General features: G+C 37.6%; 3 protein-coding genes across 4 annotated transcripts; 1 reads left to right on the top strand and 2 right to left on the bottom strand.

Moving 5' to 3' along the window:
- Positions 1–2,663: 2,663 nt before the first annotated feature.
- On the bottom strand, positions 2,664–8,283 carry LOC114135784 (oxytocin receptor-like). Its single transcript, XM_028003360.1, has 2 exons — positions 6,918–8,283; positions 2,664–4,994 (listed from the first exon to the last, which is right to left on the bottom strand). Exons 1-2 carry the CDS (start codon positions 7,762–7,764, stop codon positions 4,777–4,779), a joined length of 1,065 nt encoding a protein of 354 aa, XP_027859161.1. The 5' UTR covers positions 7,765–8,283; the 3' UTR covers positions 2,664–4,776.
- A 519-nt stretch (positions 8,284–8,802) lies between these two features.
- On the bottom strand, positions 8,803–13,815 carry LOC114135785 (uncharacterized). Of its 2 annotated transcripts, none has more exons than XM_028003363.1 (5): positions 13,586–13,815; positions 12,086–12,200; positions 11,372–11,535; positions 9,757–9,871; positions 8,803–9,634 (listed from the first exon to the last, which is right to left on the bottom strand). In XM_028003363.1, the coding sequence occupies exons 1-5, from the start codon at positions 13,652–13,654 to the stop codon at positions 9,402–9,404; spliced, it is 696 nt and encodes a 231-aa protein (XP_027859164.1). In that variant the 5' UTR covers positions 13,655–13,815; the 3' UTR covers positions 8,803–9,401. The 2 variants fall into 2 exon arrangements, with proteins under 2 accessions (XP_027859164.1, XP_027859163.1); XM_028003362.1 differs by having other exon boundaries at positions 11,372–11,538; positions 13,586–13,814.
- Positions 13,816–13,906: 91 nt separating this feature from the next.
- Positions 13,907–17,877, top strand: vhl (von Hippel-Lindau tumor suppressor). Its single transcript, XM_028003364.1, has 3 exons — positions 13,907–14,330; positions 15,665–15,784; positions 17,109–17,877. The coding sequence occupies exons 1-3, from the start codon at positions 14,144–14,146 to the stop codon at positions 17,294–17,296; spliced, it is 495 nt and encodes a 164-aa protein (XP_027859165.1). The 5' UTR covers positions 13,907–14,143; the 3' UTR covers positions 17,297–17,877.
- The last annotated feature ends 239 nt before the right edge of the window (positions 17,878–18,116 follow it).

Below are 18,116 nucleotides of genomic sequence, written 5' to 3'. Positions count from 1 at the left end.
TCTCTTCCAACAGTTTATCATTTTGTGAGCCTTTAAGTCCAGACTGGTCCCGTCATCTATGACGGCGTAATAGGCCCATTGTAGATAGAAAAAATGTAAGCTCAGAAATTTAGAGATTAATCTCAGCAAATTGCTAGAAGGAAACCTGGAAATCTCTTGAGTATGAAAAGTTGAATATTTGCTAGAAATTTTTAGATTACTATTACAAATTTTATAGAAAAAAAAAATCTAATTCTTTCGATTTTTCAAACAATTCCGTCCCCCCCCCAAAAAAAAAAAAAGATTTCTGAGTTCAGTCTCAAAATTTTTGTTTCTTTGCGGAAAGTTACTTACTTTTTCTACAATGACCCTAACACGCCGTCATACATCATCCGCTGCAATAACCAGCTGATAATTGTTTTATTTAGCAAATATTGCCTGATAAAGCCTACAAAAATGGCTGCTACGCTTCTTCACTTGAGCTGGAAGCGTCCAGACTCTCCTTCTTGATGCTCTTATCAGAGTCTGTTATTTCTGCTCCTGAATCCTTAGCAGAGAGCTCCTTCTCCAGGCTGTCACCGTCTTCTTTGTGGTCCTCCTCCTCCTCCTCATCCTCTCTGCCATCACTCAGGCAGGTTTTGCTTCTGTCTCCTCGCCTCCTGCTCAGGCCACTCCTGGCCAGGCTCCTCCTGACGGTGGACGGGTCCACCAGGGTCCCGCTCGTCAACGCCAGCTCGGAGGTGATGTCGCTGCTGGACATCTTCTTGTTCTGCAGGCAGATGAGCTTTATGTGCCGCTCGTCGGCTCCGCTCAGCTTGCGCGGTCGGCCGCTGCGCTTCTGGTCCTCCACGGTGCCCGTCTTCCGGTGCTTCTGCAGCAGAGCCTGGATGGCGCTCTTGGAGACCCCCGTCTGCCGGGCGATCTTAGCCTGAGAAAGTCCCTGCTGGCTGAGGCTCACCACCTGCAGCCGGGTCTCTATGCTCACTTTACCCATAGAGCTAAAAGTCTCACCTCTTCTAACAGGAACAGGCCCGGTTCATGGTCCAAACAGTCCGCGGTTTCTGCCCATTCAAGAGGCTCTAAAACACCAAAAAGGAAAGTGCAAACAATAAGCAGATATAGCAGACAACCAGGGCGCTTTTATGGAGGAACTAGTGTGTGAAGAGGGAGCTGTAAAGCACACATGGGCAGTTGTTGTTTTAGAAACCAGGAAAAAATAAAATAAAAACATGTCGAATTCCTGTTGGAAATTACTTCGTCGCTTATTCTCTGAAAGATCAGATGCATCGCTTTGTCGCCAACCAGCGGTCAGGAGTAGGAACGTCCAAACGACAACATGAAAGCGTTATTGAGAAGCAGAAAAAATATATGATTTACGTTTTGTTTTTTTTAACAAAGGAAAATTTGCTAAATGTTGCGGGCTTTTCTATTCAACCCTCTTGAGTCAATACTTAGAACAGCCTTTCTCTGCAATTATAGCTCTTTGCTAATTACCTGCTGGTCAGTCAGTCTGGATGGAGAGCGTCTGTGAAGAGGTACTTTCACTTTTTGTCTCAGATTCTCTGCTGGATTTAAGTCTGAACTTTTACTGGACCATTATAAGACACATTCTGGACATGAACTGTTTAAACTTTTGTCTTCAATTTGGTATATGCACTATTTGGAAAAGCCATTCGCCACAGAGAATCTCTTCCCCCAGGTCGTCTCCCTGATGAGGAAAGTCCTCAACTATGAAACAAAACAAGAATTTTCGCAGTGTCACATCAAATATTTTTTTCTTTCTTCATGAAAATTACTTGAAACACATGTACATTTTGCACTTTGGTTTTTATTTTATCTCCTCTCTAGTTAATATATTTGTACTAATGTCTATATGCTGATAGTACTTGAAAACCGAAGTCAGATTCCTCATTTGCATTTGTGCACACTATCTTGGCCAACAAACGTATTCTGATTCTAACACATGTTCTGTTTTTGATCCAAGCCTCTTGTCTTTGACTGTGCAACTCGTTAATAGTCTCTAATAGTTGTTATTGGGTTTTTTTATTTATTTTTTTACAGCATGTCTTTTTATTTAGATTACCTATCTGGCTTGAGCTTTCAAAGTTGCTGGGTATCTCTTGAACATCCAAACCAGTTTGCCTTCTCCTGGAGGTGACTGTTTGGGTCATCTGTAAGACTTTGGCAAAGTGCAAAGCATTTGAAACAAGTAGTTCTGGTAATGTTTGAACCTATAATTATGTAATCTAAAACTGTTTAGACATTGCTAAAAAAAAAAAACCTCTCCCTATCCCTATATGTATATGTCTGCAACTCTCCCCTGATCTTCACTCAGTTCGTTGGACCCAGCCGGTGTTCAGAGTACCGGCCAATCCTACGAGTGCTGTCAAACAAACCCTTTTCATGTTGTTAAAGAAAAAGCACCAGATGCAGTCAGCCATAACCACTTACCAAACATTAGCAGGCATCGGTCCTGTCCAGTTAAAAGACATCCTAACACATTCAGCACCACTTGTTCAGAGATTTAGATGGATATGTGATCCATCCATCCATCCATCCATTTTCTGTTCACCCTTGTCCCTAATGGGGTCGGGAGGGTTGCTGGTGCCCATCTCCAGCTACGTTCCGGGCGAGAGGCGGGGTACACCCTGGACAGGTCGCCAGTCTGTCGCAGTATGTGATCCTGTACGTATAAGTTTAATCTTGTGCAAATTGCAGATAATCTACAAATGTATATAAATCAAACATGTGCACCTAACTCATGTTCTTAAAAGTAGTTGAACTTGTAATTGTACACTGAAAAAAAAACCCAGTGTCATTAATGTTTTATTAACCCAAAATGACATGATGTTCATGTCATTCTTCTGGAAAGTCTGGTGTAGCTCTCTCAAAAGGTAAATAAATAAGTGAGTGAGTAAGGACACATGACTGTAGAGTCTCTTTTCCTTAAGTAAACAGACAGGGCTTCTCATCCTCCTCTTCTAAAATGGGAAATGTTTGAATTATTCCTCCTATTAATAGTAACACTTTAATTGTGTTTCTCACACTCAGGGTTTTGAGAAAATAAAACATCTCCAAGTGAATACTAGCTGCTAATACTGACACTATTATTTCTTAAACTTGAAACGCCTTACATGAATAAGCAGCTTGGTCAAGAAGAAGGATAAACTTTCTGTGTCCTCACTTTAAAATTAACCTTGAAAAAATTACATTCAGATTCCTTTGTTATCACATGAAGAGAAAGAGACACGACAGCATTGAAACATAACTTGTTTTCAGCTGGTGCAGTGAAAATAAATCCAACATGTTCTTTGCATGTATACAAGGTGAAAGTCAAACATTTGTCGTCTTGCTGCTGGCAAGCTGCGCTACTCGTGTTAAAATTCCTCATCAGTCTGCAGACCTGTAGATAATACGCTAATTCCAGATGTTTAACAAGGACGGCTACAAAGTCCAACTATGGCTAGTAGGATCCTTTAAACATTTAATTTAAACAGAATATTCAAATCTGGCTGGCTTCCCGATTCGCGCTGAAGAAAAGCATCCCACGCCACGATGCTGCCACCTCAGTTTTCATTCAGTTTATTTAATAAAGCATTTTGAAAACAATGTATTCAATACTATTTCACAATTATATAATAATTTATTATGGTCTGTCACATATCCCAGCAAAATACATACAAGTTCCTGGTTGTAACATAAAAAGTTGGGATTGTTCGTGGGGCAGGAATACTTTAGCAAGACAATGTAACACACGATTCATTTCAAGTTTATGCCTGTAATATTATCATTTCATATGACCTCAGAAAGAAAGTAACAGAAATAGTGCCTCTATAGATTTATTATTCACTTGTCAGAAAATTTCCCTTCATCACAAACATGAACACTTTTTTCAGAGCAAAAACATCAAACCTTTTTGTACATTTATACAAAGACTTTTGTTCTTTAGCTTTTCCAGCAGATTATTATTGAACAATGAAACCCAGATCCAACAAATGACTGTCAATCTGTGGTACAATTTATTGTGTCTGTAATATTTCTTTCCAAAAACCTTTGTATATATAAAAAAATAAAACATTGCACAACTGAAAATAAAAATAAGAGCCCACAAAAGTCCAATCTCTTCCAGGCTTTAGAAATATCCTGTTACATGAAAAAAAAAAAAAAAGTCTTTATCCAGTTGAAAATGCTCCATTTAAGTAAAATCACCTTTCAGACCAACATCTGAAGGAGACTCTGTCCACATCTCATTTACGGCCATCCATCCCTGATTTGCTCTCCTGATAATTGCTTCAGAGACAAGCAATAACGTTAGAAACATCAACAGATAAATCATATTTTATGTGCAAACGAGAAGAGCCAGATACAGTCTAGATGTGTTTCAGTTATTGGTGTGAAACTGTGGAATGAATTGAACGATGAATTTAAGTTATGTCCTTTCTTGGCGAACTTTAAAAGAGCTTTAAAATGTAAAATGATAAAATCTTACGTTGTTATGTAGATTTATATATGTATTGTGAAGATATCCTGGTAGGCTGTAAGGTATAAAAACAGGGCAGGCAAGAATCAGCTATGCTTCGGCCTATTCCTTTTTTGGTAAACTGTGGGTTTGTTTATTGTTTTTTTTTCTTTTGTTGTTTCCTGTGTTTAATGTGGACAATTTACCAAAATAAAGTGATTGATTGATTGATATTTTGTCTTCATCTCTCTGTCAAACACAAAGAGAGCTCAGAGTAAGCTCTTCTCAGCAAGCAGGTCTCCATGTTACCCCCTCCCACCCTTTTTTATGACATGGCCTTACAATCCCTTTGACTCTGAGGCATTTTTAAAGCTCGTATACAAAGTGCTGACAAGCGTCACTTCCTCACGCATCGGATTCTTACCGGCAGAGAGCGCCGGTGGACGCAGGAGTTTCACCAGCCTCTTGGGGAACTCCCCGCAGAACAGGAGGTAGATGCAGGGATTGGCACAGCTGTTCAGGCTGGCCAGCAGCATCAGGATGGTGAAAATCGCAGCTGGAGGAACAGAACTAAAAACATGTAATGTGTCTGCACTGAAATCTTATGAATATGTTGTAGCTTCCTGTATTAATTTACTCAAAAAACAAATTAAACTGTGACTCAAAGGTCGCAGGCCTGCCGGGTCCCAGAGGATACATGACCTCTAACACAGAGAGTAGATGCCAAAACTTTACATTCATAATTACATTTAAAGAAAAATTTTAAGAATTTATAATGATTCAAAATTTGCAATGGTATTTTATGTTCAATTTAAAAAAAACAGCAACAACTAATGATTGCACAAGTAAAATTATTTATCTTTCCATTTTATCAAAGAAAAGCAATTGGTAATTAAGTACAAAAGCAGAATATATTACACTTACAGCTGCGCAACATTTCTTAAAATATACAAGTGAAATTTGATCAGTTCCAGCTGATAAAATTGTGCTTTCTATATCCATGCAAGAGTAATGACATGATGTCTGCATGTAAAAAGGTTACAGGGACACAGAACCTTTACTGGAAAATGTGAACTATCTTGTCCAGTTAATATTGTTGCATAAATATGTTCTTCAGATCTGTTTATGCTTCTTGTTTGTTTTCTGGATGGATTATTAATAATGTAGCTGCAAACTAAACAATATATAAACTTCCCTGCTCTATTAAGTTTTCATTGAAATACAGGACTCTGGACTTTATTCTCTTAGAAATAATGAGAATGTAAGTTTTATGACCAGATAAAAGTGTTACAATTCAATGTGCAATAAGTTAAACACACATACGTAACAGAATAATTTAATGTAAAAATGAAAGTATAAATTGTTGTTCGTTATATGTTAAAAGCATATATGTTTACTTAAGAATCTAATTTATTGCTCTATAGTTCTTTGTTGCAACAAGAGATTAAGTCATTTTATTTGTTAAGCTTTCTCAGTCAGTCAGTCAGTTTAAGTTCAGACTGAAAGTTTTTCTCCCTGACATTTAACACCAATTAAAGAGAAAAGCTAAAGGGGGGAAGAAAATCACTGCAGCTGAAAATAAGTACGGTTTTGGTTTTTATTCATATTATTAGGTATTTTCTGCCAATTTTATAATTGTCTTTTTTTTTTACCAAACTTATTTTTATTTTCTGTTTTTTATCATTCATGTTTTTGATGTTGTGTTTGTTATGAAGCACTTTGATCAGCTGAGGATGTTGTAAATGTGCTAAATAAATAAACTTGGTCAGTTTTGCTATGTTAACAATGTAGATGTCAAGCAGATTGGTCTTCAGTTAAGCAGCTTAACCATTTAGATGTTAGGGTTAATGTATGTCATTGTTGCATGTTGCATAAGAAAGAAGAAATAATCAACAGTATAATAAAGTCACATTTTAATTGAAAATTTTATTGTGCTTGTGTTTTAATAAATTAACACTTTAAAAATTCATTTAACACATTTATTATACTGTTAAAGTGAGCCCATCTATAAATATTAATTTATAGGATTAATTGGGGGTCCAAACTGAATTCAGCTCAAGGCCACATAATCTCAGGTTAGCTATTTCAGTAAATATAAAATAATGAAATAATAATTATTTTAACACACAATGACATCAAATAATTGTCCGATGTCATTGTTTATGTTTTTGAAAAAGAAGTACACTTTATTTTTTAGCATTTTTGTTTTGATATAATGCATGATATGCATATAAACTTTAGATTTATTTTTCATTACATTTAATCATTACATTAAATTAGTTATTTTAATTATTAAATCTACATATGTTCTTCACTATTTCATAAAATAAGGATAAGAATAAATAGACATATATATTTTTTTATTAGATTAGGGGGAGAAATGGTGGCCCAAATCAAATTTCGCTTGATCCCCATTCAATTTCGGACCGCGTTTGTTGTTTATAAGGAAAAACGTGGTGGTATTTTTGCAGCAACTTACTCTCTTTAGGCGCATTTGCGTCCCAGGCGGACCACAGCTGCACGGTGAAGAAGGGAGCCCAGCACATCACATACACCAACACAATGACCACGGTCATCTTCAGCGTCTTCACCCTGGCTTTGGACATCCCAGCCGCTCCGCTGGCTCTTGCTGGCAGCGGCGCCCCGACGCTCACTCCCTGCCTGTGAGTCTTTCTGGACAGGTTGGTCTGGATGGCTCTGCAGATGCGCACCTGGCAAACTACCACCGTGGAAACCGGCAGGATGAAAATGACCAGAGTGGTCCAGGTGATGTAGGTCTGCAGCCCCCAGGGCTGGATGAATTCCGCCCAGCAGTCAAACACACCGGGTGCGACCTCCACTTGGGAGAAGATAAAAACCTGCGGCAAGCTCCCCACGAGAGAGACCCCCCACGCCACGCACACGGGAACGTTCAGTCTCGAGCGCGCCCGCTGAAACTTCACCATCGGGTTGCAGATGGCTTGGTATCTGTCCACCGTCATCACCACGATCATATAGGTGGAGGAAAACATGCCCAGGACCTGCAGGTACTTCACCAGGCGGCACACCAGGTCGGGTCCCACGAACCGGTCCGTGATGTCCCACATGAGCTGCGGGCACACCTGGAAAAAGGCGACCACCAGGTCCGCCAGGCACAGGTGGAAGACGAAGACGCGCATCCTGGACATCTGCTTGCGCTGCCGCCAGAGGAGCAGCAGCAGGGCGGTGTTGAGGATGGTGGCGGTCACGAAGATCGCACCGAGCAGCGCGATCTCCACCCGGGCCAGACTCTCGTCCCGCGGGACGTCGTACGCATCCACAAAGTCGCTCTGATTTAGCGGAGGCATTTTAACTTTAAACTCGGACACAAAGCGTCAGGAATAGAAATAGTATATATACATTAAAAAAAAATCTATTTAATTAAAAGAAAAATCCTGCATATAAAGTTTGCAATCTTCTCCCTGAGAATCCTTGATCAGACTTCAGCTTCTCCAGCTATAAAGATGTCTTTTTTTCCCCACCAGTATTTTGCCGGAGGTAAAACGCTGCAGAAGTTGAACTCTTGGTTTGGTCTCCTGTGCTGCGCCCCCTGTTTTTATACTGGAGATCAAACTGGGTGGAGCTCACAACCATTGCTGAAGGTTTGGCTATTAGGTCAGCAGATGATAGAGAAGATAGACAGAATACAGACTGAAACATATGAAACTGTTTCCATGAAAACAAACTCAACATGTAGATTTGCTAAATGCCACAATGATGGCGAATACGTCTGCTAAATATATCAGTTCCAGTGCTTGTTTTGGATTTTTGATCAAATGGTTCAACTGTTTCTCTCTTTCTCACTGTTCTACCTAATACTTCTTAAAGTTTTAAGTACTTATACACAGTCAGTAAGTCAAAAATCAAATATTGATGGGTGAAATGTTCAAACTAATCTGAGAGATAGCAAATCTAAGATAAAGCATATGAAATTAATAAACTGATATGATAACAATAGCATTTGTAAAGGATTATTACACTTTGTCAGTACAATAATGGAATAAGGGGAAAAAAATCTGAAAACTTAATACAATTCCTTAATAAAGAATTACCATACTTTTCCAAATATGGAAAATGAGAGAAGCCAATTTAATACTTCTCCAGAATTTTTGAGACCGAGTAGAAATCTTGTAAAACAGGAATTCTGAGTAAAATAACAGGAAATAAATTATGTTATTTTGCTAATCTCCAAAATAAACATATCCTATTAATCTTGGAGGTTAGCATGAGGTTAGGCTAAATGTTTCAGAAAAATAAAATCAGGGAGAAATCTATGTCTCTTGTTTCACATTGATGACTGCTGCTCAACAAAAATACACAAACACATTTTAGAAAACAATAATTTCTAAAGTTCAGCTGCATTGTAATTTATTTTTTTCCCAAATGCTTCTTACAAGTATCACATACATTTTTGTCATTGGGAAACTCTTTAGCCATGAAACCGTCTTCACTTTGGACAGCTACTGTCCAGAGTCTGTTTTCAGCTCAACAAAAGCTGTCCCCACCGGCTGCTTCTCTCTGAATTTATGAACAAGGTTTGGTCCCAGCCTGCTTCCACCTCTAAAATTACCTTTATCGCCTCAAAATGTATCGACTCCTACACTTCTTTGAGCTTATCTTTTCCCGTTGAGCTGGTTTGAAAGAATGTGACTGGCTTTTGTGCAAAGCCCCTCAGATCAGATGCATCAAGAAAATTCCTCACCACTAAAACTAACGAAAGGACAAAGCTAAGTGTACATCTCAGATTTAAACTTCTATCAGGCAACCACATTAATAAGGCCACCTTTCCTTCAATACCTCATTCTTTCATGAGAGATCTTGTGTCTGCAGCGATCCTACCACCAGTGAGTGCTTCAGGCAAATACGCCACTTCCAAATGCATTGTGGGACGCCTGGTAGTTTCATCCACATAACGACAGGAAACATATAGACGGTGGTCCATATATCAGCAGTCAAGGTCAGAGTCTCCATCTTCTATGTGAGCTTTGATCTTGGACATCTGGCCCTTGTATCTCTGTATCACCATGTCCTTTAGAGTCTGTTTGGATGGAAGAGTATATGTGGGATCAAGCAACGCCACAAACTCCTTGAAGCCACAGTCATCAACAATGGAAAAAGGCTGCGAATCCTTCACTAGCATGTTCACAAGAGCCTCATCTAGCTCTCGCTTCCGGTCCCCTAAGACACAAAAAAGAAGACAAGCAGATAAAAAAGAAAAGAGATAAAAATGTGAAGCAGAAGCATATTGTGTTTCTGTTTTTTTTGTCAACGATGACAAAAGTATGAGAGATTTATGCTACCTTTATTTGCCTTCCCCTGGTTAACCACAGCTCCATGCTTCGCAGTATAATGCCTAATCATGGAGGAAGTACTTCCGTGATATTTCAACTCAGCTGAACACACCAAACACTGGACCTGTATGTAAAAAGGCACTTTAAATCTCAAAAGTTATAACCTGATGGGTTCTTACACTAAACCTGGGTATCAATGCATGATACAATGACTCCACAAGACAAAAGTAGCAATAGAAAAGTATGCAGTTCAAATTTCTCGTGATTTCTTGTTGATTTGTGTCACAGCATAAACAGTTAGCGAGTGCTACACACGTGACTCGAATAAGTGGGTGATTAACAGGCTTCTGCAGCTCTTGATGGCATGCATAGGGGGTCATGCAATCATTTGGACTAGGTGGTCTGGAACAGAAACGCATTTAAAATATGCATGGCAGTGGTCCAGAGGACCGGAATTGACAAACACTGACCTAAGGACAACTCAAGCACATTTGTGGCTAGTTTCCCAACTACAACATTACAGCCGTTTCATAACGGCCGTAATGTTGGGGCAGATAGTGCATCACCAGTAACAGTGTTTTTGGAGCTCTTCAGAGCTCACACGTTATTTGCATTGGTGATTTTTATTGCAAAACATCAAAGTTTATCCTTTTTCTGCTTACTCAATAACTAACGACATATTTATTTGTCATGTTCCAGCTAAAAGCTATTTATAAGCACAAATGGTTAGGACAAATCATATTTTATTTATGGTACTCCCTTTACGTATGTATTAAAAGTTATTTGTCAGAAATGATTTGAAATAGGTTCTTCCCAAAGCAATTGAAAGACTGGTTATGATTTATATTTTGCAGTATTTTATGGGTTTTATGTCTCTAAATATAATGATATATCCCCTTCACATAGACCTAATAAAGACCAAAGATATTGTACTACACTGATAGTTACCACTGTGTATGTATTGTCCTATGTTCAGAGGTGGGTACAGTACCCACACATTGTACTCAAGTAAGAATAACACTACCGTACTTTAACATATCTTCACTCAAGTAAAAGTAAAAAGTAGCCGTTCAAGAAATTAATAAAGCAAGAGTAAAAAAGTATTTGGTAATGAGGCTACTCAAGTACTGAGTAACTGATCAGGAATAAAAGGTTACTGATTTAATATTTAAAAATTACATCATCAGACAGACCAAAATATAAAGTTATGTTATTTTTTGTATTTCATAGGCCAAAATGGAAATAATTCATATAAATTACCTAATTACAAAATAAGAAAATCAGAAGAAACATTTTTCCAAATCAATTTCTTCAAACCTATAAGACTTTAACAAAATCTGCAGATGTGTCTATATCTGGTAATCTTTTGGTTAAAACAAACTTGTTTTTCAGTTAATGAAGTTACTCACAGTTAGTAGAGAATCCAGACATTTTACTCAAGTAAAACTAGTGACACTTCATAATAAAATTACTCAAGTAAAAGTAAAAACTACAGCATATTAAAAATACTCCTAAACATATTTCCCCCCCCCAAAAAGTTACTCAAGTAAATGTAACTGAGTAAATGTAATTAGTTACTTCCCAACTCTGCCTATGTTAAGTATCAAAGAGCCAGCACACCTACCTTATCAGGCTTGACCAGTTTAAAGTATTCCCACATATCAGAGCGACCTTTCTTCCTGGGTTGACCCCCACTGTCATGCAAAGGCAATGAGTCCACAATGGAAGAAGGTTGCGAGTCTTTCACCAGCATCTTCACAAGAGCTTTGTCTACATCTGGCTTCTGATCTACTTAGATAAATAAAGACATACACAAATAAAAAGATAATGAATAAAAGGAAGATGTAAAATGGGTCTGTGGTTTAGTAACAATTGTTGGAGCTATTTCTTCTTTATTTCTTTATTCATTTGAATTTTGTTAGTTTATTCTTACATTTCTAGTTTTTGTATTATTTGCAGGTTAATAATTGGTGATTCTATTTATCTTTTGTTTTATTATTTGTTCTTATTTATTCGTTTTCTAAAGACAGGAAGTGAGGTGGATCAATCCACTTTCTATAAGTGTAGGGGCCTGGTAAAGACCAGCAGGCATTTGGGTTTGGGGCCTGCGGTTTTTACCAGAGCAAGAGAGGTAGCATGAAAACAAGAAAAGGTTTGAACTCTGTAATTGTTTTGCTGAAACAAAATAAATCATCCGGAACAACAAAACAAGTTTGGACAGTGAAACTTCTTTTGCCTGCGTAAAGAATCTTGACCCCAGTGTCTGATGGAACTTTTATTGGATGTTTGGTTTGACAAACAATCGCCACTACAACAATAATTAAAACATTCACCCTACCTTGGTTTGTGTTCCCATGGTTAACCGTGGCTCCATGCAGGGTAGAGAAGTGCCTAATCATGGATGAAGTATTCCCATGATACTTCAACTCACCTAAACACAACGAGCACTGCACCTGTAGAGACACAATTTGTAGATCAAATTGTCGTTTGAGTCTAAAAGGTTGTACTGTAATGGTTATACTAGTCTAATACATCAATGATATGCTTGTAGCTCACAATACTTAACTTAATTTCTGCTAACCACAATCAACACAGAGGTAAATTAGAAGAGAGCATGACTCAAAAATAAGGTAAACAAGACGCAGATGCACTTCGAATGCGTTACCTGGGTGCCAGTGCATAATACAGCGGCTAAATGGACAAAGTCATGATTTATGCTGTGATTTATTCAGTGAGGAGGCAGAAATCTGAGAACAGTAGCTTTGAGACCTATCAAACCAGCACCGTATGGAGGGATTTAAATGTGCTGAGCCCAGCCACTCTATAAGTCACCACAGTGACCAATAAAAAAGGCTTTGATTTTAATTTGCTAGCAATCAGATAGGCATGGTAACTGCTGCACCCGTTTTAACCACTATAGTTACTGTGATGCGCAAAGGCATGCATCACCTCCAAACAACTATGTCACTAGAGTATGTCTCACTTTTCTGCACATAATCAGTAGAATAGAGTAGAAATACCTTTTATTGTCCCACAGTGGGGAAATTCAATTGCAACAGCAGAATCAAGATATGTAGATGTACGCAAAACATCCAAAAGTGCTGTGCGTATATATACATATATATGAAAGATATGAGATTAACAATATCAATACATGTTACTGTTCAACATAACAACAAAAATATACTGTGTGGTTATCAGAAATAGAAATATTGTACTCACAATCCAAGAAGTGTGCAAATGAGTAAGATGACTATTTTTTAAACATATGTTGTTTATTTTGCATTAAAAAGAGACTGTTTAAAATACAGGATATCAGTGCAAAAAAGCAGATGTGTGTTAACACACATCTGTCACTGATGGAGCTCTCCATTTCAGCAACAGCTGTTCTAGTGTGGTCCGGATGCAAAAAATAATAATGATAATACAAGAAGAAGAGTTATATGGCTCTTCATTGAAGTTTCATAAATAAAGATTTCAAAAATCACATGTTCGGTTTTACTTATTCTGCTTTTAGTTCAGAATAATCCAGTTGAAGTTTGAGGGGTCTAGTGGTAGTTATGGAGCAGGAGCAGTTCCACTGTGGTCCAGATGCCCAAAAAGTGCTGAAATCACCCTTTATTGAAGTTTCACAACTCACATATGTAATTTTAGATATTCTGTAATCAGTGCAGAATGATTTAAACCAGATTTAAAATGTTTTAGTTACTAACTAAAGCAGTTCAAAGATGCTCACGGTCGTGAAAAATTAGGTGAAATCACCCTTTAATGGTTTCCTCAATGGGAAGCTATTCCTATTGCTATATTACTAATAAAAGAGCTAGGACAGCACACCTACCTTATCAGGAGCGATCAGTTTAAAGTGTGCCCACATGTCAGAACGACTTCTCTTCCTGGATGACTCCATGTTCTCACTCAACAGCAAAAATGCACTAAAAATGCTTACAATAGATTCATCGTTTCCAGCTGAGATAAGGTGTCAGGGCCGCTGGTTGGTGTTTGAAACTGTATCGAAGCTTCAGAAGCGGACAGCCATAGCATTGTTGTGGTTCTTTCTCTGCACCACGCACAGCACGCACGAGAGGCACGTTGTGATGGCCGTGATGTCGTACGTGGCTTTCTAACCAATCAGAACACCGTGTAGTACTGCGTCTCTTCCGGAAAAGAAAAAAATAAACAGGATAGTGGAGCTAAAGGAGCTAGGTGCGGGTTTTCTTTGAGATCTTTCTGAACTTAGTTGCGTTTTAAGTTTTACTAACAAGCTAAACTGCAAAAAGAGCAGTCGTCGTTTAATTGTTGGTTTTACTTCGAAAGAAAGGGGCCTGTTGGAGTTAGCTCCTCCCTTGTTAGCCACTCAGCTAATCTTGCTGCACTTTGCAGTCGGTGTTCAGGACTAATGCCTCAGGAGGGAGAGGAACCTCTTCCCCCGGTTCGCTCTCTGAACAGCGGGATTCCCGTTAATGTTATCTTCTGTAATCGCACCAGCCGTGTTGTCCGGCCGCTGTGGATAAATTATGAAGGCAAGCCAACGAGTTACGCCGACATGCAGCCGTTCTCGGGCCGAAGAATGACGACCTATGTCGGTGAGTGAATGAGCGAAATCTATCACTTAATCGATTAATCAGTAAGAGGAGATGTTCTGAGATGGTGCATATTTATTTTAGCGAAGTGTGATTAGAAAGCTGTGGGTTTTTTTTTTATCTCAATGTGTTGTTTCTCGATTTTAAGTGAAACACATTGTCTAAGTCCACTTATTTACAGTGCAGAAATAGCATACAGCTGGACCAACAATGAATCTCATTTCACTTCATGTCTGGTATTGACTTAAATTTCTGTATAACCGCATCTTATCCTTGCATATTACTTCATTTGTTGCGCTCAAATAGCTCAGATTATCTTAAATCTTGGCAAATATAAACAGAGTAAAACACAAAAATAATTTTCAAATTGCTTTCTTTAAGGCAAAGAGTGATTCAGCTTAAACCGGCGTTGTGTGGTAAAAATAAGTGCTCCACCATGCAGATGTAAGAAGTCACACCAGTATGTGTATGACAATATGAAGTTGACAAAATGATGCAACATATCAAACAACATTGCTGTGATTTTTTAAAAAGGAAAAGGATAAAAGACATTTAAAACCCAGAGAAAAAGTATGTGAAGTCATCAAAAATAACAGGTAAACATGGAAATAGTCATCAATGACTCTTAAATAAATGTTGGTTTTATTTATAGTTGTCCTTTTATACATCTTAAAAATCAAGTTTGTTACAATAGAATACATTTTCAATTTAAAAGCAGTGACAGGAAATACTGTCCTTTGAAACAGACATTTAGTTTACTCTCTTTTGCAAGGGGAAATTAAAAGTTAATTAAATTATTAATTTAAGTTACATCTGGTTTGTGATGGATTATTGACCTTGTGTGAGCTACCTAAGCATGTGGCGATGTATCAAATGAGTCAAAGAATTCAGACAGTTTTCATTAAAAAAAAAATCTCTTTGAGTGTGTCTTTACAGGAAACCTTAATCATTCCTACACAAGAACGTGGCTGAGATGGCCCAATTTAGCCTTAGCATTAATTTGCTGAACATGAGTTCCTGCTGGTCTTTGAGAAGCTGGCCTAGATGTTATCATCTGTGCCAGGAAATCTGGAGGCTGTGATCATGTGAGCAGATCTGTAAACATGATGCACACGAGTCAGTAGAACGGTTTCAACGCCCAGATCTCTGTTGTTGCAGAGGGAGGAAGCTGCTGCTCTAGCCAGCTACACAGATGTTTCAGACTTAAACAGATTCATAAAATTCAGATAACTGGCATAGAGGAAAAAATCTTGTAGTGATGCTCCAGGTGGATGGTCAAAATCTTTTTGTATTATTGTAAAATAATGTGTTATTATTCTGTATTTGCTTTTTTTAAGGGCACCCTTGGATCTTCAGAGATGCAGCCTCGGATGAACCTTTAAAAGTCAACTGCAAAGAGCTGTTTGTTCCCAAACCGTCCGGGGATGAGGCTGTTCATGTTAACATCACTTTACCAGGTAAGACTCTTAAAGATATTTAAGATATCTATATACTGTAACATTTATTGTCGAATTTGTAGAGGAATAAGTTTAGTTATATTTCTCCTGGGGCTCTAATGATGCTTTTTATTGAATTAGTTGTGCATAAAAAGTTAAATTAGATTTCTTTTTTAACATCAACACTGTGGCCAGCCCAGTTTGTTTTAAACTTCATGGAAATTCTCCTTCAAGTTCTTAAAAGAAATGGTTGGTGTTTTAAGCCTAAGAACATTTGCAAAAAAACAAAAACATAAATAAATAGATAAAGTCCTAACATATTAGCTCCATAAAGGAGTAGAAACTATATGGCATACAGAAATCATACACCAAATGAGCCAGTGACTGATTATACAGATTTTATTTAGTTATTTAAACCTTTTATATTTTTTTTGACTTTCTAAAAACTTCTCAATTGTTTAATTATCATTATTTCATAATTCTAATAATTAATATGCACCAATCAGGCTTTCCTGGTCAATGGCAATTTTTTCTTCTCTATTATGTCTGATATTCTAATTTTGACCAGCTCATTTTTATTCCTAAGATCTTTAAAACATTACAGAGGAATAGGTGCTGCAGGTTATTTGATAAAGGTTTCGGTAACAACTTTATTTAACGGGGTATGCAGAAGATTTACATGACACTGCCATAAAAGTACCATAACACCTGTAATGACGAGGAAGGAGTCTTTATGAATGTTTACGACTGTTGTCATAAAGTGTCATTCAGTAAATAATGACACTTATAATGCAAAGTTGGCCATTTTAATGGACTTTTAATACAAGTTGTAATGCAACTTTTATTAAGTGTATTTATTTATCGAATAATGCAAAATTTACAGTTTTAATGGACTTTTAATACAAGTTTTAATGCAAATTTGCATTAAAAGTGTCATTATTTACCGAATGACACTTCATGACAACAGTTGTAAACATTCTTAACGACTACTTCATGTTCATAATAGATGTTATCTCATGTTTATGACAGCATTATGCCAGTCTTATGCACACCCTGTCAAATAAAGTGTTACCAAGGTTTGTAATCAAACAAAAAAATAATTACTAGGTTAGTATGTATGCACTAAAGTGTATATCCCTAATACTTCTATGATTTGTAAGATGCTTAAAAGTACAACAAAGTGCATATTTTTAATTCATGCATCTATAGACTGCATATGATGTTCATTCTTGACTGATTCTGTCTTATTGATCTATGCACCTGATAATACTGTATAAATAAATCTGGAGTAAAAGGCATTAATGTAATAAAAGCAACACTTTTCTTATTGTCTGTTTCTCACCAGTTGACAGTCTGAAGGATCGAGCTCTTTATGCTGTGCGACGTCTTGTGCGACCAGAGGACTACAGGAAGCTGGAAATCGCACGATGCCTTCATGAGGATCTGGAAAATCCACCCAACCATCGGAAAGATCTCCAGCGCATTAATCGGCGGGTAGAGCAGCATCTACTGGGGGCAGGAAGCCCCCAGTAGATGCTGGGGCCTCAGTAGAGCAGCGCTCTCTCAAAGACACTAAAGACTGCCAGATGAGTCATCGCTGTTGATTTGCTGTAAAGGAGACTCACTTTGACTTCCTGTCTCATTTGTGATATTTTCCCAGCAGATTTAGCAAAAATGTCTCCTTCAGGAGGTAAAAATCAATTTAGCCTTCAATTGGAGGGTTTTGTTATGAATGTGAAAAGCTGTATTAGGACCATAGATGGGGGGTAATTTCAAAAATTTATTTTTTTGGTATTGACAGCAAAGTATGAGCTTGGATAGAGTATAAATGAATTTTAAAAAGCTATATGCAACTTTTGGGAATTCTTACCTTTCCTCTCAGATTAACAACAAAATTTGAGGATTTTTGTTCGACCTTTTCTCGCTGCTAACTTAACATCAGAGAAAGCAGAGCTGAATTCATCAAGTCTTTAATTAAACGCTGTAACATGAGCTTTTCTTTGCCTTCCCACCCAGCAATCTGTTGCCTTGTTCTGAATTGACTTATAGCCACTTTACCTGAACTACTTTCACCGTTTATTTTTTGAGAATTAATAAATATAATATATATTTGTTCCTGCTTGAAATTATTTTTGGGATGCAGTGCACCTGAACCAATTTTGCTCAGCCTTTAAATAACTAAATTAGACAGTTCTGGTCAGAAGTAAAACTTCTCATTTCCATGACTGTGATTAATTTCGGACCATTGATGCATGTATTCTTTTAAGCATCACAACTTTTTGATTGTGGAGTTTCTCAAGCTAAAATCTAACCATACACCCTAACTATTAAAACACATCTTAAAGTTGCAGTG

This window comes from Xiphophorus couchianus, chromosome 20 (assembly GCF_001444195.1).
Source record: "Xiphophorus couchianus chromosome 20, X_couchianus-1.0, whole genome shotgun sequence".
In the NCBI taxonomy this organism is placed as follows: Eukaryota; Metazoa; Chordata; class Actinopteri; order Cyprinodontiformes; family Poeciliidae; genus Xiphophorus; species Xiphophorus couchianus.
The sequence above is the reverse complement of the archived record's forward strand: the minus strand, read 5'-3'. Positions and strand labels throughout refer to the sequence as shown.